Source organism: Suncus etruscus, chromosome 13 (genome assembly GCF_024139225.1).
Source record: "Suncus etruscus isolate mSunEtr1 chromosome 13, mSunEtr1.pri.cur, whole genome shotgun sequence".
NCBI lineage: Eukaryota > Metazoa > Chordata > Mammalia > Eulipotyphla > Soricidae > Suncus > Suncus etruscus.
Genome location: NC_064860.1, coordinates 9,096,000 through 9,118,008, shown reverse-complemented (window position 1 = coordinate 9,118,008; position 22,009 = coordinate 9,096,000). Strand labels below are relative to the sequence as shown.

The window sequence follows — 22,009 nt, the reverse complement described above, 5'->3', positions numbered from 1 at the left end:
GAAATGTTTAAAGACATTTTCTTTATATAATCTTACATCATACCCGGTTTACCCAACAAGATAGTATTTTCATCTACTTGCCAACTCTTCACTCTGAACTCATGTCCTTCAAGTGGAATCTCACTGTATTAAAAGCACTTCCTTAATCCTTTAACATTCTTTTCTATCCCTGCCAAAAATGTCTATGCAAGTGGGACAAGAAATAACCTATCATGAGTGTATGTGTATGTGTGTCTTAGGAAAACATTTTATAAATATTTATGAACATTTCATGTCAGACATCCAATATGTGGTGCTAACCACTGTTATCAAACAATCATACATTCATCCAAAATCACAAATGTACCACTTACTGGGGAGTGAAAATAACAGGGAGAGCTGTATGTATGTGGTTTCAGAACCAGTTCCTTGAATATCCTCAACATTTATCTCTAAAGTCCTTCGTAGAGAGGCTACATAGGTAATTGAGACTCGTTGGGTCTTGAGAGCTACCATCTTCACTCACTAAACATGGCGGGATTCTGTGTTGCTTTCCCATTTGCAGTCTGCAGACGTTACTCAGGTGTTGTGGTGTGGCTCAATGGCAGGAAGAAATAAGCAGATGGGGAGTCAAGTGTGACTGTGTGTTCTACAAAAATTTGTCTTAAAAACTATTCAGCAGGGAATGTCAAATTCAGCAGGAAATGTCAAATGCGACGAGGTAAGAAAATTTATAAAGGTTGATCTTGTATCAGACAAAATAAAAGAAAGTGTGTTTATGACTACGGATTCAAACAGGAAGTTAGAAGATAAATCATAAAGACCAGGAGTATTGAAGCATATTTCTCACAAATTAGAGTTTTTGGTTTCTCTATTTTTTTTTTTTTTGGTTTTTGGGCCACATCCGGTGATGCTCAGGGGTTACTCTTGGCTATGCACTCAGAAATTGCTCCTGGCTTGTGGGACCATATGGGACATGGGGGATCAAACCGAGGTCTGTCCAAAGTTAGCCGAGTTCAAGGCAATCACCCTACCGCTGTGCCACCAGTCTGGCCCCTCCTATTTTATTTTTTTTTGAGAGTAATCAAGACCTCCCACATATAATACATGCATGTACCCAACCACTGAGCTTTACCTCTTTTCACCATTTTAAACAAGGAAAACAGAAAGAGAATGCTCTTCTGGACTGAATTTTGAATTTTTCTTTAGAATCATTGCCTACACACACACACACACACACACACACACACACACACACACACACACACACACACACACACACACACACACTATAGTTAGTGGTGGGCCTTCAAGAAACTTAAAAGGTGATGGTGGGCAGCACTCCAAATATTTCCTCCCTTACCAGTTTTCTCAACCAAGTCACTCTTACTCTCTTCCTCCCTGAAGCAGATCTGCCCCAGCCTGTCTAGTGATGATGCATTTATGAACATACAGTAAAAGTTATAACACACATGTCTATTTCCAAAGAAGACCATAAGTAGGACAGAAATACCAAAGACCAGCTAGAACTTGATGGGGTTGATAATAACATGTTGATACCAGACTGTACTCACCAACACAGTATTTGAAGGGAGAAAGTGGAAGGAGTGGGAGAGAGACAGATCAGCAAAAGCTAGAAACTCTCTTAGGTTTATGCTTTAGAAATGTTCAAAACATACAGACATTCATTTGTCCCAATTTTATAGTATAGGTGCTGCTGAAGTAAACACAACAGGCCCTCATTTATATACATGCATACATATACACATGTTTGTTTCTAATCAATAAAAATGTAGCAGGGGCCAATCGACAAGTTGTCTATGCTTTCAAGCAAGTGGAGCTTTGATTCAAGCACACACACACACAATCTGGACATGTTACAAAGAATCATCTCTCTAACATGTGAAAGAACATCACAGGATCCCTCTGTATTGCAGCTGTGTTTTGTAATGTTTCAATCAAAGCGTTTTTAACTTAAAAAACCCTCGTAATTTCACACTTGAATAAAGCTCTGAGATGTCACATCATTAGTCGGAGGCCCTTTATTCCATTTTAACATTGTGACTATGGCAGAGATCAAAGGGAAAAAAAGTGTATCTAGGGGCTTGCATATGTGGGAAGAATCAAAATCAGAATTTGATACACTTGATATATCTCTCTAACAGCCCTCCAAGGTTGCTGCAGTTATTTTGATGATTCTCAAAGGCCACCTTTTCATTATTTGTCTCGTGTTTTATGGTTGAGAATCAAATAATAGTCAAGCATAAATATTAATTTGAAAATCTAGTTAGGTACTTGGATAAACTGAATTAGCATATGTTATCTCCAAAAGGCCAAACATTCTCCATGGGGTTCTATTAAGGCAAAAATTATCTTTAGTTGAGAAGATTTCACCACAATCCTTCCTCTCAGAGACATAAAAATAGTAGGAAATTTATGGCACCAATGTTCCTATTACCACAGGAGCTGGTTATCAAATTGCTTCCTGCAGTGGCTTAATTCTAATAAAAACAAAAACACTCATAAACATCAAAGCTACATTTAATTTCCTCTAGCTAGCAACTTCCTCTGTACCATCAACTTGGAGTTCTCCTTCCTGTTTATAATAACTCCATTCTATTACCTTATAAACCAAGAAAAACATGTCAATTTTTTTACTTAGAAATGATCATAAATCTAGAGAATCAACAAGTTTAGTTCGGAAAACCTGAGTAATTTGTATGAACACACACAAAAAAGAAGAGGATAACAATTGAATATCATGACACCACACAGCTTAGAGTAGTTTATATTTTCAATGGATCCAGGAATTAATATCCCTTATTATTGGTTATGTCTACATTGTAGTTTCCATGAAATTTATTTGGAAGACCTCAAAAATAGTAAATAGAAGTCACCATGTCTGCATCTGTCCAGCTCCACAGACTCACTGCTCTCAAAAGAGACATAAACTGAACTGTGAAAAATTATGGATATACTAGCCACGTAGCTGAAAGCTGGCAAACTTGGGTGGAGAGAGTGATTCAAGCCTCCACCCTATGACAGCCACACCTGTTGCTCCCACCACTCACAATCACTGCATTACCTATGCCCTGTTTCATCGCTCCTGCAGAAACACCAATCTGACCAAATTCCAAGTACACTGTTATTTGGACTGTTATCACCAGGACTTATTTTGGAGTGAGTGAGGACACGCTTCCCTCACCTTCTCAACTTCTGGAAGCCCGAGAAGCCGAGAATATACCACACAAAAACCATAGTATCAGGAATAGGGCTTAGAATTCCTGGACTGTGTGACAACATTTGCAGCTGCACAACAACTCTAATTTCTTTTTTTTTATTACTGTCATGCCCTTAGAAACACACCAATTTAGAGCCCAATGTGTATCTGAAGCCACTTAATGTTGAGAAACAAAAGAAGGCCCAGAATAACCAACTATCATAAGAGCACCTTTGATCTCATTTTGAGATACAATGATTTTCACAAATTTTCTTGCTGTTGTCTTTTTCCTCCCTTTTTAAATAATTTGGTTCCCACTTACCTGGAACAAATGTAGTTTGATCAACTATGGCAAGTATGAGATACCATGCCTTTAAATAAAGCAATTAATATAAATTCTTAAAAATGGTAAATTGAGGGGGCTGGGCGGTGGCACTAAAGGTAAGGTGCCTGCCTTGCCTGCGCTAGCCTTGGACGGACCGCGGTTCAATCCCCCGGTGTCCCATATGGTCCCCCAAGCCAGGAGCAACTTCTGAACACATAGCCAGGAGTAACCCCTGAGCAGTACCGGGTGTGGCCCAAAAACAAAAACAAAAAAAGGTAAATTGAGAAATTATTTTTTTTAAGTCCCGTTTCATTACAGAAATAATTTGGAATCTGGAAAAAAAATCCTATATTTTATAGCTATTTAAATTAGTTACCTACTTAGATATTTCCTTTGTTAGAATTAAAAATAGCAAGGAGGCAGATTTAGTGCAGGATTAGGGTGCATGTTTTACAGGCGTTTAATCTCTGGCACAAATGGGCTCTCTAACATGGCTTGGTACAACTCTTGATTTCCCCAAGAAGCATCCAAACATATCTGAGAGACACTTTACCACTGAGCTGACTCAGAGAAGGACTGCAGGGCTTTTTAATACTGCATTCTGGACCCTTAAGCAATTGCAACTACTTGCTGAATTGGCCTAGTTTTACCAGGAGTGGCTCCAGAGGTTCCCTGCACACTGATTGGAAGATCAGCTATCCCAGCTAATAATAACATATACTACGTTGAGTACTAATATTGCATATTAGCCTTTCTTATATGAGAATGTTTTTGGGCACTCAACACATGCCACATTTAGAACAGGTAAAATCATTCCACTTGACACCTAACTTACCAAAGATACTGTTAATTTAAGAGAACTCAGGGATTCAATAGGCACAAATCATCTAAAAATAAAAATCCTTCTTGTGCATACCTTGTTAATATTGGTAGATATGTTTTTAAAAATTCAGATTATTTTTTGTTTGTTTGTTTTTGGGTTATACCTAGTGGTGCTCAGGGGTTACTCCTGGCTCTGCAAGCAGGAATTACTCCTGAAGGTGCTTAGGGGATCATAAGAGTTACTGAGATCAAGCCCAAGTCAGCCCTGTGCAAGGCAAATTCCCTACCCACTTTATTATTGCTCCGGCCCTCAGAAAATCTTTTTCAGTTTATTTCTGATAAACTGTTTCATACATTTATATCAAAAAGGTTTAAAAATATTTAAAAAGTACTGAAACAAGTCAATTTGAAGATAGCCAAATTGAAAATTAATAAGTTCTAATAATCCTTTAAGGTAGATAAAAACAGATTAGATATTCAGAGATTTTTTTTTCAAGACAGCCTCACAAAGGATTTTCTACATGTTTGCTAATGCTCTGGATATTTATAGATAATTTATAATATACCAAAATATATTTATAAATAATTTTGTATTTGAAAGCAAAATGTTCTATTTTTCAAGAGTAAGATTTTCCCTGTTATTGTTTACTTTTGTGTCCAGTATTAATTGCCTGAGAGCAAGAAAATACCATAACAGTGAAACTTGAAATAAAATTTCCCACACCTTAATGATTTTAAAAAATTTTATTAAAAGAAACATATTACTAAATGAAATAATTTCTAGTTTTGCATAGCTGACATAAAATTATTGCCAGTATCTTTCAAATAGTTCTATTTTGTGAAGTTGTTTTCTTCAGGGCTCTTCTAGAATATGTCTCATTTTTAGCTCCTAGGCCCCAATTCACCAATTCTACACTCTTCAAAAACTCACTTTTTGAAGCTGGAAAGAGAACACCATGGGTAAGGCACTTATTTTGCATGTGGATTGACCCGGGTTCAATCTCTAGTGTCCATATGGTACCCTGAACACCATATGACCAGGAGCAATTCCTGAGTGTAGCCAGGAGTCAGCCCTGTACATTGCTGGGTGTGGCCCCCCAACAAAGCAAAACCCCTTAAGAAAAAAAAAAAAAAAAAAAAGAAAACCTCACTTTTATATGTCATAGTACAAGTGGTGTATATTTTATGCCAATTTTTCAGGGAGAGGAGTGAAAGTGGTATATGACTATCAAGTGAACCTTTAAAAAATACTGGGCAGAAAAAAGAAATACTGGGCAGGATTACTGGGGTGGATTCTGCAGAGAAGTATGGTATCATTCTCTCACTGAGCTCCACCCTTCCGGAATTTGCATTTATCTGGGGTTGGGAAAACAAAAAAAAAGGGCCTTATGGAAAAGGGGTCATTGAGCAGAGAAGTGTTTGAATAAAATCTGTATGCAGATATGCCTGGAGGAGGACATTCCAGTGGCAGGAGAGGCTGGGTGGGTAGAGGAAAGAGGTGGAACAACACTGTTCAGTGAAAGACAGGGAAGAGTGACTGGAGCCAGCCAGCCAGCAGGCAAAGAGAGGTTGACTCAGGAGTCAGTCTGTATGGAAGCTAATAGAGCAGGGCTTTGGGGGCATGACCTTTGACCCAAGGGCCTGCCACCTTCCTGGAGGACAGAGTAAGGCTTTGAAAACACAAATCAGGTCTCATCTTTGTGATTCCTTGAGCAAAACAGAGAGAGGCATGCCAAGTCTTGTTTTCATTCCCATTGAAAGGAAAGTCAGGGACTGGGCATATGGCTCAAATGGCATTGCACAGGTTTGACATATCTGTAGAGATTACAGGTTTGATTTCATTCCATCATCCCACCCTCTCACCCGACTCCCATCCCGGAGTCAGCTAACCCAACAACAAATATTCTACAATAAAAAAAATTCTACAATATAATCACTATAATAGCTCATACAAGGCTTCCCTCTAAAAGTAGTTTTTCTTTGTTCCTAAGAAGGAATATAGGCTTATGGTATGTATGAATTCCTGTACAATTTTTCCTTGGAAATGATTTAACATATAGACTAGAACTGTGTTCATCATATGCTTTTTAACTAAGTATGACAGAATTGTCCATACTTTAATAGGGACACTTTTTATAACCCCTCTGCAGTTCCTAGGAATCTCAAAGATAGCCTAGAAGTTTGATTCTTAATATAGGAGGAAATCAAGAGTAAGGAAAAAAGAAATAGCTTTGAAAAACCTAGCTTATTAAACAGGTTGGAATCTTGGGTATCTCTTAAGGATTACCCCAATCCTTTCCTACCAGGTCAGAAGAAGCTACTTAATGGGGTTGTTGTAACTCCTCCCCCAAACCAGAAAATGCTTGTACCTAGAGGCAGAGATGAAGGTAGTTTTAGGAGTTGCTTTGTTTGAAGGATCTATAACAGAACCCCACCATATATAACCAAAAGATCAAAGAACAATACCAACCACTTTTCTAGCTTGAAGGTATAATAGAAAGGTGGAGGTACTTGCTCTTCCCTTTCAAATCCAAAAATAACTTTCTTCTTTCTTTTGTGGAAGGAGGCAAGTGGAGAGATCACTCTCAAGGGATGATCAAGAGTCTGCAGAGTCCTGCCTGGGATTCTAACCCTCAAATTCAATGCAAAGGACAGAAAATGTTGGACTTACTGCTTGGGTCTCTTGAGTCTGGGCAAACATTCAGGGGATATTTGGGAACTGTGTGCCCTTGTACTATCTCCCTAGCCCATGACTTTTTATTCAAAAAAACTGAAACAGTTTTTATTATACTCAGAGAAGAGGCACCTACATAGTTTTAAATGCCACAAGAACATATATAAAGGCAAAAGTGATTTGATGGATACATCCCAATCTGTGTATATCAACATTCCCTGGCAGCCATATTGCATTGGCTCTAGATTATTATGAACACTTGATTTGAATCTATATTCATTATGTCAAAAACTCCCTATGTCTGATGTTATAAATAACAGCAAAAACAACAGTTTGGACCTTGTAAAACATAATATTGAGTAAGTTCAGATATAATGAATGTTAAGAAACAGAAGGTTTCAAGGACAGAAGAAAACCAGTGTCTCTGATTTATTCATTTCTTGTGCAAGAAATATAGTTGCACATAAATTACTTGTCCACAAATTACTTTGTCAGTTTATAAAAAAGGATAAAGATCAGGCCAGTAAGTTACTCAGAAGCCAGCGAGACTATGAACCCCACCTATCTTCTAAATTCTTCTAAACGCCTTCTAACTTGATTTTTTTTTCTGTGCAATTTAAATGTGATGCGAACAGTTTATGGAAATGCCTCATTCACAAGACAGCCTTCTGCAGCTTCAGGCCTGTTTTACCATTGAAATGAATAATTGCATAAGCTAAATTCCAAGTATAGAGAAAGAACATTTGTACTCGGAATTTTTTTTGTTTGTTATAAAAAAAGATCAACCCATGAGTCAAGCCAATAATACCCTTTTAGGAACCTTTGGCTAATAAGTTGTGAGGCATTGTTGGCTTCTTTCCTTGGTTCACACTATCTTGCTTCCTCCAACTTAAAGCTCTGATAATGTTACTGCAAAAGTCACTGTGTCTCCAAACTCTACCAGGGTGCCTGGAAATCCACCAACAGGCAGAAGTGCCAGGCCAGAACGTGGCTGGGCCCCGGGAGAGGAAGGATTCCAGCAGCAGTAAAGTCCATGATAAGAATATGAAAGAGGAACATAAAAAACTCCCAGCTCTTCCCCTGACTACACCCTAACAACAGACTTTATCAACACAGGAAAAGTGCCTAGTAGGAGGATTTAGGAAAAAAACCATAAAATTAATGTTTTGTAAGCAGTACACCCCACATCTGGGCATTACCCTTCACACTCCCTGGAATAAGTTCCGTTCTTTTCCATCCCCTAATTATTTCCTGAATCAAGATATTCTGTTTTACTAGCGAAACAATAATAACATACCACAGACTCACAGATCTGTTTGGGGGCTCTAGTCCTTTTAAATTTCTGTTAAAAACCTAATTATGGAAATAACAAACATATCTAAAAATAAAGAGTATATTAATGTAGGCTGGATACTCATTGATAACTCAGTTCCAATTGTTAATATGGTCAACTTTGTTTTATTTATACTCTTACTCAGTGCCTGTCTTTAGCCTGGAATTATAAGCAAGTCTCAAATATTTTATCATTCCTCCCTTTAATAATTTGTCCATCTCTTTCTCCACCATCCAAATCCTCACCCATCCACCCCCACTCACATAAGTCAGATAATATTTTCATGTTTAGTAAAATTCCTGAGGCAAGAGATCTAGTACAGGGGTAGGGTGCTTGCCTTGGATGTGGGTGACCTGGGATTTACCCATGAGCAGAGTGAGTAATAAGCCCTAAGTGCCACCGAGTGTGGCCTCCAAACAAATCAAAGCAAAAGTCCTTATTTTGGGGTTGCTCAGAGTTTACTCCTGGTTCTGAGCTCAGAAAAGAGTATCAAAATGGATTTATCCAAAGCAAGGCAAATAAAGCCTTAATGTCTGTATCATCTCTCTGTCCTCTAATTCCTTAATATTAACTATCTACTCAGTCAAGAAAAGTACCTAGGACCAGAGCAATAGTATAGTAGATAGGGCACTTGTCTTGCACATGGCTGACCCAAGTTCGATTCTCGGTACCACATATGATCCCCTGAGCCTGCCAGGAATGATTCATGAGCAAAGAACCAGGAATAAGCTCTGAAAACTGCCATGTGTGGCTTCAAAACAAAACCAAAAAAGGGATCTAAATCTAATAATAAAAAGTTATAATCTTTCCTTTCTCTCTTTTATTCTTTCTTCCTTCCTTTCTTTTTCTTTGTCTTTCCTTTCTTTCTCTCTTCCTCCCTTTCTTTCTTTCATTTATTCTTTCTCTTCCTCCCTCTTTCTTTCATTCTTTCTTTCTCCCTTTCTTTCTCGTCCTCCCTCCCTCCCTTTCTTCCTTCCTTTTCCTTCCTTCCGTCACAAAAAATTAGAAAAAAAATTTAAAAAGTTATATACCAATAATAATAATAAATAATAATAAAACAATAAAACAAAACAATAAAAAGTTATATACCAAGTCCCCAAAACTATTACACTCAGCAGCATTCTAGAGAAGCAGAGAACTAGAAGTTGGGGAAACTGAGGAATGACAAGTAAAACTGTGCAGCATATACGTGAACTTTCTCCTCTTTCAGTTGAAAGCATTTGCCAAGCAATCCGAGACGGAAAACATTTAAACTTTCTGCCATCAGTTATAGCTTTGTGGGCTTAGTGCCACATCACCTCACATTGCCAGGAAGGATCAGTCAAGTAGGAAATGCATCTGCCGAAAAGAACTTAGAGGTTAAGTTGAATTCAGCTGTGCATAGACCAAGCATACATGAGTGAGTCAGAATCTTGAGAGTGCAAAGGTAAATTAGTTTAGCGAATTCATTGTTCAGAACAGGCTGACTCAAATTTCCCCCCTGGACCTTTTTTTTTGCCTGATGAATTTTATGTGACTCCAAGTATACCAATAGGTACTTAAACATCAAAGTTATTGATAAGAAGCCATAAGAAATTTATTTTAAACAGGATTTATTTTTAATCCCTCATTCAATCACATGGTATGGAATTGTGATGGACTGTTTTAAGAAGCTGTGGGGTCTAGAAGCTGGAGAATCAGTACAGCAAGTTAGATATTATCTGTGCATGCAGAAGACCTGAGCTTGATCCCCGACACCAAATATAAACCCTGAGAACATTCAGTAAGCCCTGATTGCAGGACTATGTGCAACCCCTTGGCACAGCAGTTGAGTGTAACCAAAACAGACCCCCCACTCTCCCAAAAAAGGGGAAGAGCTGGGAACTGGTGGCATATGACAGTGTGTCTCAAAGTGTGCATCTACAGTGCTACTACTGGGGATTAGAATCATCCAGGAGGGCTGTACTGAGCTTACATGTTTTCTGCTTGTTCAAAATGTAGGCGGCAATCATATATTTAGCATGCAGAAGACTTAGGTTTAAGCTCAGGCACCACAAGGGAGTGACTCCAGAATATCACCAGGTATGGCACCAATACCCACCAACCTCACCCTTAAAAAAATAAAACAAATAAAAATAAAAAGAGATTTCCAGAGGTGCAATGATTTTTTTTCCCAGACAATAGGCAGTAGGCAAATAAGTTTGGAGGTCCTGCTCTAGAAGAAGGGGTTAAGCATAGTACAGATAATTTGGGAATATGTATGATGAATAACCTTATAACCATGGGGTTTAAATAAAATAATTAATAAAAAATAAAGAGAAACAAATAATTTGGGAATAGATGGTAAGAAAAGATGATGCCAAGTTGGGTGAGGAGATGCCTGGGCTCAGAGAAAGAGAGGAAAGAATTAGTGCTGGACACAGCTGGACAGTCATTTCTGCTGAAAGATTTCCCTTACTCCTTTTGCTAAAAAAGGGTGAAGAAATGAGCCTGGTAGTTGACACTCCCCTCATTGCTTTGGAGAAGTGAGTGGGAAAACTAAGTAGATGCCACATCAGGGTTATCTTGAAACTGAGCCGCTCGTCAGATCTTAAGCAGGAGATTCAGGGAAGAGGGAAGGGAGATGATTTCAGGAAGAGAAACACAGGCACAAAGGCGTGGAAATGAACTGGCATATCAGGGAACTGGCTGTGAGGTGGCAGAGTGCAGACTGTGTGGGAGGGACTGGTTGGCTGGAAAATCAGGAGGGGTTGGGACTCTAGTTGGAGCAGTCCAGGCCAGCACTGAACCTCTCTTCTGGAGCCAGAGATATGTTGGGAGTTAACCGGTTTTGTCTTTAAAGAATACATAAGTCTCCCACTTGGAGGGATGCTGGGTACTCAAAAGTTTACTGACTGGTTCCTTGAATACGCTGGATGGGTAAGGTGCGAGAAAAGCAGGTGACCTTCAAAAGATCTAGTAGAGGAGACCTTGCACTCCTGGCAGACATCTGAGAAACTTTTTTTTAAGGTGAAGCAACAGAAGTAAGAGCAAAGCTTCATATAATCACACACGGGTAGAACAGTATGTTAGTGTGTTCCCTTTTCTGAAAACAAAACCGTGGAAATGTGTTTATAAACTATGAATACACAAATATTTCTCAGGAAGTAGCTGAGAGAAATAAATAGCATTGGTCATAGGACGAGAAGGCAGCATTGGGGAGAGCAGAGGGATACTTCTGAATCTTTGACATGCTCCAAGAAACACACACAATCTACTGAAGCTATAGAATGCATTATTTGTGCCTTTTCCAACAGCCACATAGGCAGAACTGGTTACTAGAGTGATTTGGAAGGGTAAGGTGAGAGAGAGGTAGGCCATCTCAACAGGTTTTGAAGACTTATCTAAATGCCAAATCTGGCTCCCTGAAACTTCTTAACTGTGGTACCAACGGCAGATTAACTTCTTTTGTTTCTGTCATCTTATTTGCAGAAATCAAGGGTATACATGTTAATTTCTGGGTCACCCTAATAAGAACTCTATTCTAAGCTTATGGTAGGATAGCAGAAGAAATGTTCACTAAACAGCAGCTGTTTATCAACAAAACTTCTTGGATGTCCATAAATTCTTCTTCTTTTTTTTAGCTTTGGAGCTATATCCAGAAGAGACTTCAGATAGAGGGCTGGGATAAGGGACTAAGAGGTGTCAAGGATCTAATCCAGGCCTCCTGCATGCAAAGTTCTCAGTCTGTTAATCTCTCTCTTCATCTTGTAAAAACATTCTTAGGGAAAAAAAAAATCCCTCATCTAGTCTAAGGTAGGCTCATTAGCTAATCTAATTCCTACATTAAATATTTACACTGTACAAAATGGTTAATGTAATCCATCTGATGAGAACTATCCATTATGTATGTTTCTAGGAATTTAAAATTACATTATTTATTTGCATTTCTAGGCAGATGTCTGCTTTGTCTTTAAATGGCACTGATTTTACAATTACTGACGTTGTTTTTAGAGTGAAATTAAGCATCAACTAAATGTCGCTGGACTTCAAGAACATAGATGGTAAACTGCTCTCCTCTAGAAAATAACACTCTCAGTAAAAGGAACAGGTGTGACCTTCAAGTAACAAGGGCCCAAATCTAGCACAAAGGGATGGAGACCCTGACAATGAAGCATCTAATTCTTGCCACAGATTTCCTATTGTTAAAAATCACACATTTGGGGGGATACTGTTCTGCAGGAACTTCCAGTTTGTGGCTTTCTTCTTTCTGCATAATTCCTTTGTAAAATCAATCCCAAGTGCAACAGTATCCTAAGTGTTACAAAGAGCTTGGCCATCCACTTTCAAAGGCTTACTACTTGTTTGAACAGTCCCATCATTATTAAGGCTTTATCAAACAAAAGTTTCTTTGTGAGTAATTTCAAACCGTTTGTATCTGAGCTGTTCTGACTCAAATCGGTCATGGGCTCGAAAAATGGTGCATTAGAAACCGGCTACAGTTGAGAGAGATTAATTTGTCCGAGGCAGGAAATAATGAAGAACATCTATGATTTCAAGAATGCTTTAGTGAAGGCCCCAAATGAAGAAACATGGAAAGAGAGGAAAACGCATTTCACTTCAAAGATAACATTTTCTCCAAGCCTAGAAAAATACCCAGTTGATCCAATTAATCATTCACATATTTCTCTTTGATGTATGGGTCTTGGGGCAAATATCAACAGTCTTCTGGAAAGAAACCACGTCAAACATGAACATGAATTTCCAAAGCAGCTTGCATGGATGATGTTAATACGTTAGAGATGCCTTCCCCTGGAGGAATGACTGACTTGAGGTTAAGCAAAACCAATGGCTTGAAGTTAGCAAAACCAAGCCTGCTTCATTCAACCCATCAACTAGCAAGGGGTTGGGGGGCAGCTCAAGGTTACACCATAACGTCTAATGAAGACGGATTAAGGATTAAGGAGCTAATCTAAGACTCCTAGAGACAGTAAAAACGGTGTGATCTCCTTCCCTTCTCCTCCCCTCCCTATTTCCATCCACCCTAAACTCCTAGTTACAAAGATACGGAGAAAAAGACCAAGCCTCCTCCTGCTTATCAGGCCCTCTGGGCCAAAACTAGTATCATCAGAGTGAAAATCCGCTCCCAAACACCCTTCAGAGAGACTGTATTAAATATTTTCCATTAAACCAGGCCTGTGACAAATTTACTCACACTCACTGCCATTGCATTATAAAAATATGAGTAAAGCTCTACCAATGAAACAACAAAAAATAAGTACAATAATCCAAATAGAAAACAGGTCCAACTATCACGACCTGTCAATGATTTGATAAAATGCATATAAAATCTTAATGCCTTCAGTAAAAACTATTAGAATTAATTAAGCTACTGCAGTGAGTGGACAGACTACAATGTTCCTATATAAAAATGGTCTGCTTTTCCTATACACCTAAGAAGCAAATTAAGTACATTTTATATCTTAATATTTCTAATATTTACAATCACACGTATACAATATTTATTTGCATTTATACAATAATATTCACAACCAACAATGATTAGGTATATGCATTTAAAGTGAATCTGCTATTAAAAAATCATAAACATTTTTTATAGAATGTGGAAATAACAAGCAAAAAAAAAAACCAAACCCATCAGAGTCATAAAGATATTTTAACATGGTAAAAAATAAATAAATAAACTTCATCTAGGGCGGTCCCGTCCTTGCACAACCACCTAGGAGGATGCACCCCAAAATTAGGTGCTGAAAGGGTTGAGACCTGGGAGGCCCAGTTCCAGCCCACCGCGTGGCCGGCGCCTGCCAAGCACCCTCCCAGCCAAGGCTTCCTCCTCCTGGGCTGCCAGGCGCCCGCAAGACTCTCTGCGTCCCCAGGGCTTGGATCCTCACCTGTCCGAGGAGGTAGCGGCGACGCGCGAGGCTGGAGGCTGCGGGGGTCCCGGTAGGAGCAGCGATAGCAGCAGCAGACAATGGAGGAGTGAAGGACAGACACATTGACATCGACTCCCCTGTCTGGCGGCCACGCCCCCTCCCTGGACCCGCCCCTAGCCCCGCCCCTAGATCGGGATAAACCATTTCGGAGAGATGGTAGGGGAGCAATTATTACTGCTACTAATATAGCTCTTTATTATCCTATTCCAAGTAATCGTCTATACACTATAGAAATATTGTATGAAACGTTTTTATATACTTAGCAGATCGGCAAAGAAGTGCGTAGAATAGAGGAGCAAGTTAGAGTGATTTAATTATGTATACCCCTCTATTTTTCTCCAATTGGTATCTTCCGGGCCACGCCTCCCTCCCGGGACCCACCCCTTAGCCTAGCCCCTAGCTCGGGATAAACCATTTTCGAGCAATGGAAGGGGGGTAATTATAACTGGTACCATTATAGCTCTCTATGACCTTATTCCAAGTAATCTTTTATACAGTCTAAAAGTAGGATATTCAACACATTTTATATCCTTAGCAGATCGGCAAAGAAGCGCGTAGGATCGAAGAGCGGGTAGAGTAAAATTGAATTGTGGACACCCCTCTATTTTTCTCCAAGTGGTATCTTCCCCAGAACAAGCCAATGGTAGCGGGTCGATGCGGCCACGCCTCCTTCTTTGGACCAATCACACGCAAGGGAGGGCGGGGACTCGCCGCAGGGGCCAGCGCCGAGAGTCCTCCCGGCTCGCCCGAGCTCGCCTGCTTGCTTGCTTGCTTGCTGCTCGCCTGCAAGCCGGCAGGGAGGGGGGAATTGCAATCCTTGGCATCCAGGGTTTTCCGTCCTTGCAAGGATCCCAATCCCCTTGAAGCTGGCGGGGGCCATGGTGCACGTCCAGAAAGGCCAGCTGAGCGCGGAGGAGCAGGAGTTGCTGGAAGTCATCGGGAAAGGTAGGAGTCGAGCCTGGGCCTGCGCATTTTTTTGCACTGGTGGCCATCTAAGGGGAGAGGAAAGTGCATTGCTCTCCCCGCTCTGCTCTGGGAGCAGGTGGAACCCCTGGATGCATCTGGCAGGCTCCAGACTGCCTTCCCACTGCTTGTCATAATAGCTTTAGGAAATCTTCACTTAGGCCCTGACTCCCCCCAAATGATTATCCCAGGAGCATCCCAGGAGCCTTGGCTCTGGCCATGCATGCCTTCTCCAAAAATAAATAAATAAATAAAATACCATATATATATCCACAGAGGCCCGGGGGATTCACCATGGTTCATCTGGGCCCACCTTGCACCGTGGCCTAGTAAGGCCAGGTTCAGCTTGAACGGGTGTCCCAGGGGATCCAGCTCTGGGGGTGGTTGGGTGGGTGGGATCATCCTGGGATCCGGCCCTTGGGTGGGTGAGGTTATGTTGGGGATCCAGCTCTGGGGGGGTGGGGTGGTGGGTGACAGGTGGGACTCCCTACTCTGAAGGGCTAGGGTTCTTGAAAGAAGCACACTGAAGTAGGCCTTGTCATTTGCAGCATTGAGTTTTGTCCTTGCAGGGGTAAGTTTGGGTTTCTATGCCTCTTTTCCTTTCACCCCACCCCTCCACCCCCACCCCTACAATCTTCTGGGATATAGGCTGGAGGAGTTCCTGCAGGTCTGAACTGTTAGCTTGAGTCCCGCCCACTCTTTCCTTTCTGCTTTCCCAGCCCAGGCCTGCTTCCGCTGCCCTGTGTGCAGGGTGGGAGTTGCAGGCCTTGGGGACTGGCCTCAAGTTCTGCCCTCTTCCCCCTCCTTGGTCTCCCAGAGGAAATCCCAGATTAGTTCCCTGAGAAGTCCCGAAGTATTTGTTACCTGGCAAGTGACGCCAAGATGACCTCTTGGCTCTCATACCAACTGGTCCCCGAGATAATAGGTGGTGCATGAAACTGCTGGCGGTCACTGCTGATTTTAACTTCAAGGTCTAGGTGGGCAAACTAACCATGGCAGCCTGAAGGTGTCCCAGTTTTCAGTTTTAGTCTTTCTCTCTCCGTCCTCCTCTTCTGCCTGTCTCTAGGTACATTTTCCCTGCCCCTTATGGCCTTAGGATTCAATAACATAAATGTGTGAATGCCACAGGGCCTGTACCAGGTGAGAGGAGACAAAGACTCAACTCATTGTCCACCAAGGATGCATAGTATCTTTTCCTAACAGCCAGCACTATCATCTTCACTCAGAAGTGAATACAGAATCCATTTTAGGACATGGATCTCTTTGAAGACTGTGTGCCCCTCTTTGGCACCAAAAAACGGTCTCCTGAATAGCAGGAGAGGTAACCCCTGAGCTCATTGCCAGAAGTAAGCCCTGAGTACTGGCAGATGTGGCCCCCAAACAAAAACAAGGAAGATCAACACACTGATATCTGCACTTACTTTTGGTGACTGACACTTGGATGTGGCTTAATTCACATAAATTGCAGTAGCAGAGTCTTCTTAATTACAAGGATATATGATGGGCAGAGATTACAAGGATATATGATGGGCAGAGATACTACAGCAGTGATGTTCTGGCCTTACAGGAGTGACCGCAGAGAGCCAGGAATAAGCCCTGAGTACAGCTGGGTGTGGTGTCTCCCTCTACCCTCCAAAGAAAGGGAACATGAATTTATCCTCATTTATGTGTTATTTCTGGACCCACACCGTACATTAAGTTGCACCCATGTTGTTGTGCTTGGCTGATTTAATTGGGCCAAGTGTATGAGAAAATATGAAATGAGTTAAGATGTCACACGTTCTGATCCATTGAAGATCTGTGGGGCATCAGTGTACTGTCAAGGAAAAGTAATGAGAGATCTGAGAAAGAAGCTCTAGCCAAGGCTTATTGAATTTTATTAGGAACCTGGCATAATTCTTTGTACACAGGCAGTGGCCCACTTTATCTTCATGGATTTAATCATTTTTTTAAGCTACAGTCTTGGGGAATAGCCTGATCTGGCAGCTAACCCTGCTCATCTGGTTTGGATATCTACCTCAGTCACTGACTGTAAAGTGACCTTGGCTTATCTCATTATTTCTGAGCATTTAGTTCATTTCCCTGTGAAAAGTAACACCCCTCTTTAGAACACTTTGAAAATAAAATGAGTGAGACTCTGGCTATGAAAAGAGAATTGAAAATGTTCTTTGAGTTGGCATCTAGTATATATATTCCCTTCAACACAGAAAGTGGAAAGTGAGATAATTTGTCCAGCGGCAGAGTTGAGACTGAATAGTGTAGGAAGTGGCAGAGTTGATGCTGCATCTTCTATAATCAGAGGAATGTTCTGGGATTAGCAAGAAATACAAACTGTAACCCCACTTCATGGTCTCTTACACCATGTTCATAGGAGAGGAACTTTAGTTTCAACGAAACATTAAATTGGTTTCATTTTAACTTTTACTTTTCATTTGAACTGTCACTGATGTTGTAGTGTTGTGTAGGTTTTATTTTCTTTTGGGTTTTGGCCCACACTGGGCAGTACTCGGGTTACTCCTGGCTCCTTACTTAGAAGTCACTCCTGGCAGGCTTGGTGGAACCATGTGGATTCTGGGAATCGAACCCAGGTTGACTGTGTGCAAGGCAAATGCCCTACCCACTGTACTATCAATCCAGCTTTGTCTTGGGTACATTTAATCTATAGTATAATTTCAGTTTGAATTAAAGTAGTAAAGTTTTATACTAATACTCATTAGGTACATTTTTTAAGTAGTTGGGTGAACCTCTTAATTTTTTTCCCCTTGAGACATTTCTCAACTCCCAGATGCACCACATAGTCAGTTCTAAACTAACAATAAGTTTTCAGCAAAAGTCTGGCCTGTCTCCATGGCCTGTCTATCTAAAATAAATGCACAGTTTTGAGTGTCTCCTGCTTGCCAGAAGTTAAATTACAGTGGACTCAGAGTTCAGACCATATTGTACATTGCTTTTGGAACTGTTCAGAACACTTTCTTCAGAGTATATTTGCCTCTATTCTACAGATTGTATATTTATGAGAACAGTGAGGAGTTCCAGAGGAAGTGGAGAAACTTTTCTCTAGGCCCATTTTAGTCCTAAGAAGAGCAGCCTCCATTTCATAATGGCTAAGAAGAGAAAAACTGGGATAGCAGCAGTACATTTATCTGATTTATGTGACCTCTACACTGGCCCCTTCCCCTAAACTCTGCAATCTTATTCACTAAACACCAAGATGCCATTACTTCAGAATAAACCTCCTCTAAGAAAATAAATTTAAAAAAGTTCTATTATCTTTTTAGTATCTGAAATCACTGTTGCTCAGTGAACAGGAAAATATTACACATTCTCATGTATTTTTTTTTCTTAAAAATAATCTCTCAAATTTAGTCCATACTGTTTCCCCCCATCCCCCCTCACAGAGTTCTTTTTCCTTCCATTTTCCAATAAAATTTTCCACATTCTTAAAAACAAAAACCCTTCACCATTTTTATTGTGCCAAGATTAACAATACTGATAAGATAGTTTTGCACAAACATTTTCAAATACCACTCCCACCTCCAGAGCTCCAGTGACTTTTTCCGCCATTAACCGAAGGATCTGGCCTTCAACACCCACCAAACCCCACCCCATGATCTCAATTCTTTAGACAAAGTATTGAGTTGTGATACTTTTGTATATTTTTTCCTTTTAATTACTTTGTTGAAAAGATGCTATGAAATAGACTTCAACAATAAGGTTTAATATACCAACTTTATTAAGGAATAATTAAAGTAAAAAAAAAACAATGGCACAAGTTGGGGCCAAAGCAATAACACAGCAGGTAGGGCATTTGCCTTGCATGCGGCCAACCATCCTGGGTCCTATCCCTGACATTCCAGAAGATCCCCTGAGCCTTCTAGGAGTAATTTCTGAGTGCAGAGCCAGAAGTAATCCTTGAGTGCCAGTGGGTGTGGCCCAAACATCAAAACATACAAATAAATTAGGTACATGTTTCAGCTATATATTTAAAATTCGATTTTATTCAATTCTGCATTCACAATCATTCCAATCAAAGCAATGAACTCACAGTTCATCTCAAAAGGTTTGTCATGACCCTATACAATCTATGATAGGTTTCTTTCTGTAGATTATATTTCTTTTCTAAATTTTCTATAAATGTAATAATTTTATAAATAAGATAATGTAATGAAAGTGACTTCTTTAACTTACCAGTTTGAGATCTGGCCATCTTGTATATTGCAAGCCTGTTTTTGTTTTCCTCATTATATAGATATTAAAACCATTCATTGGCTTTGTCATTCACTTCAAAAACAGTCCACTTCTTTCCAAATTGCACTATTAAAGTAAGATACTGCATTGAGGTCCTTTGTGAGTAATAGTGGTAGCTGTAGTGTCTTTATGATTTAGTCAGTGATGGTAATCAGTGCTTTATAGGCATCAGTCCACAGGCATAACAGGTTGTAAATCCACTGGTTTTTCCAAAGTGGTTTTTAACTCAGGTCCAAAAACCAGTGCTTGGTTTAAAAACCATAGTATCATATTGATCAATGAAAAGACAGACTTAACTGTTATCCCCTCTGTCCACCCCCAACCACACCGACAATACAATGTGGCTCCACCTCCCCCTGCAAAGACACACTAAATAATGGGGAAACCTTACATATAAAAAAAAGAGCTCTTATCTACTAGAGATAGGAACTCATAGTTGTTTACAATACAGGGGTATCTCCTACCTTGAAAATATGTCATATGGAATCACTTAGACCTCAGATGATTAGATGCCATTCATCCAGCCTTGAACCCTGGATCCCAGACATAGAATCGGCACAGCTCTTCACAACAGCTACAGGAAACAAACTCCATCCGGAACAGCCTTAATACTGTGGGGTCAACAACAAGGGCCAGCTCTAACATGATATCCCGACAAAGAGGAAAATGTGAACAACTTGACCTTAGAGCAGATTAGCCTACCTTACCAGCTAACGACAAGACAAATCCAGAAGACTCGGCACCCTTTGGTAGGTCCAAAAGCCAAGATCGTGACCTACAGATGACTGGCTACTAGAACCACGACCAGACAGTATACATCTTGGGACCAATAAAAAAGCCCTAGTTTAGGGTTTGAACTATGACTTGCACAATAAGCATGATCCCCAGTCCCAAAGGTCTGACAGAGACAACTGCAACAGAATGGGCCTTCTGGAAGCACAAAGAAAGACGCTAACCTAGGTGCCATCCTAGGTTCAGTGCAAAGACCAAGGTCACCAACCACAGAAGATGGAATAAAACGACACTGAGGTAACAGAACCTCTAGAACCACAAAGACTGACCTCACCATAAGTCCTACCTCAGGATCTGTGCAGATACTGAGACCTCTAAACACAGAGCTCTGAGTGTATCACACTGGACAGAACAGAAGTCTTCCACACACCAAAAAACACCACCGGGAGAATAAATGATCCTGAGCAAAGTCTAGAGCTGATCCCATGACAGTATACTCCAAGGATGGAGAAACCTCATATTTCTTAGGCCATGTGAATTCCTTTTCGAATGACCCCAATATTTACTGTGCCAGGGCAGGAGGGGAAAAAACAAAAATACAAAAAGCACAAAACCTTGGTATTTTATATATAGGTATATATATGTGTGTGTATATATATATATATATATATATATATATATATATATATATATATATATATACACATATATATCTTTTACCTTCATTTATTATTGTTATTATTATTTTTATTTACCTATCTATTTTGGTCGATTTCTCTGTTTGGGTGTGATTATTGAAATCGTCGTCCCCAATTATACTTATTTTTTTCTATTCTTTTCTTTTCCTTCGTTATGTGCTATGCCATGTTTCTTATTTCAAGACCATGGCGTGTTATTGGTTTGTTTGTTTGTTTTTGTTTTGTTTTTTGTTTATTTGTTTGTCTGTTTTGCTTTGTTTTTCGGCTGTTTTTTGTGGTGCTTATCGATATAGCTGGAGTCCTCACTGGATAATTGACACTTTTTTTGGTACTGGTGGAGTGTTTCACCTTCTTTCTCTCCTTCATCTCCCAAATCGACGATGAGAGCCTCTAGAAGGATTCCACCCATTTTGGGAGTATTAGACTCTTACCCCAGTTTATTTATCTTCTCCTTTTCAGGCAAAACCACGCAACTTGAACTAGCTAGTCTTGCCTACAGTTAGAGGGGGAGATAAGGGAGGCATCAAGACCAAACAGATGCAAGACTACTAAGTAGTGGGTTGGATACAGAGGGGACCACATATTCTAGCCGCCCTGGGGGTGAGGGAAGAGGAAATGGGAGGTAGGACAACAACGGAGGGGTAGGGAGGACAATTTGGGGATGGGAATCCCCCCTGATTTTATGTAAATATGTACCTAAAATGTTATTGTCAACAATATGTAAGACACTATGATCAAAATAAAAATTATATTAAAAAAAAAAAAAGAAAAGACAGACTTAAAAGTATGTATTTCTGGGCAGGTTATGGAGATTATTGTCTTAATTTTCAGAAACATAGCTCTTTTATTTATGCTAAACTATAGACTCCATAGTTTTTATGCCACAATTTCGTATCCTAATTTAAGGCTTGTCAGAATTGAAAAAGGGCTCGATTAGGAGATCTTTATTTATTTATTTTATTTTTGGTTTTTGGGCCACACCCGGCGGTGCTCAGGGGTTTCTCCTGGCTGTCTGCTCAGAAATAGCTCCTGGCAGGCACGGGGGACCATATGGGACACCGGGATTCGAACCAACCACCTTTGGTCCTGGATCGGCTGCTTGC

The 22,009-nt window shown here is 40.2% G+C and overlaps 2 protein-coding genes across 2 annotated transcripts in view; one reads left to right on the top strand and one right to left on the bottom strand.

Moving 5' to 3' along the window:
• Positions 1-14,332, bottom strand: part of BZW2 (basic leucine zipper and W2 domains 2) — a 68,498-nt gene extending 54,166 nt beyond the window's left edge. The window contains exon 1 of the mRNA XM_049785696.1: positions 14,224-14,332. The gene's annotated coding sequence lies outside the window, so the exon portion shown is untranslated. The remainder of the gene's footprint in view (positions 1-14,223) is intronic.
• A 662-nt stretch (positions 14,333-14,994) lies between these two features.
• ANKMY2 (ankyrin repeat and MYND domain containing 2) overlaps positions 14,995-22,009 on the top strand; it is a 48,886-nt gene continuing 41,871 nt past the window's right edge. Inside the window, exon 1 of the mRNA XM_049785695.1 lies at positions 14,995-15,210. Coding sequence (XP_049641652.1) covers positions 15,144-15,210 — 67 coding nt within the window. The 5' untranslated portion in view covers positions 14,995-15,143. The remainder of the gene's footprint in view (positions 15,211-22,009) is intronic.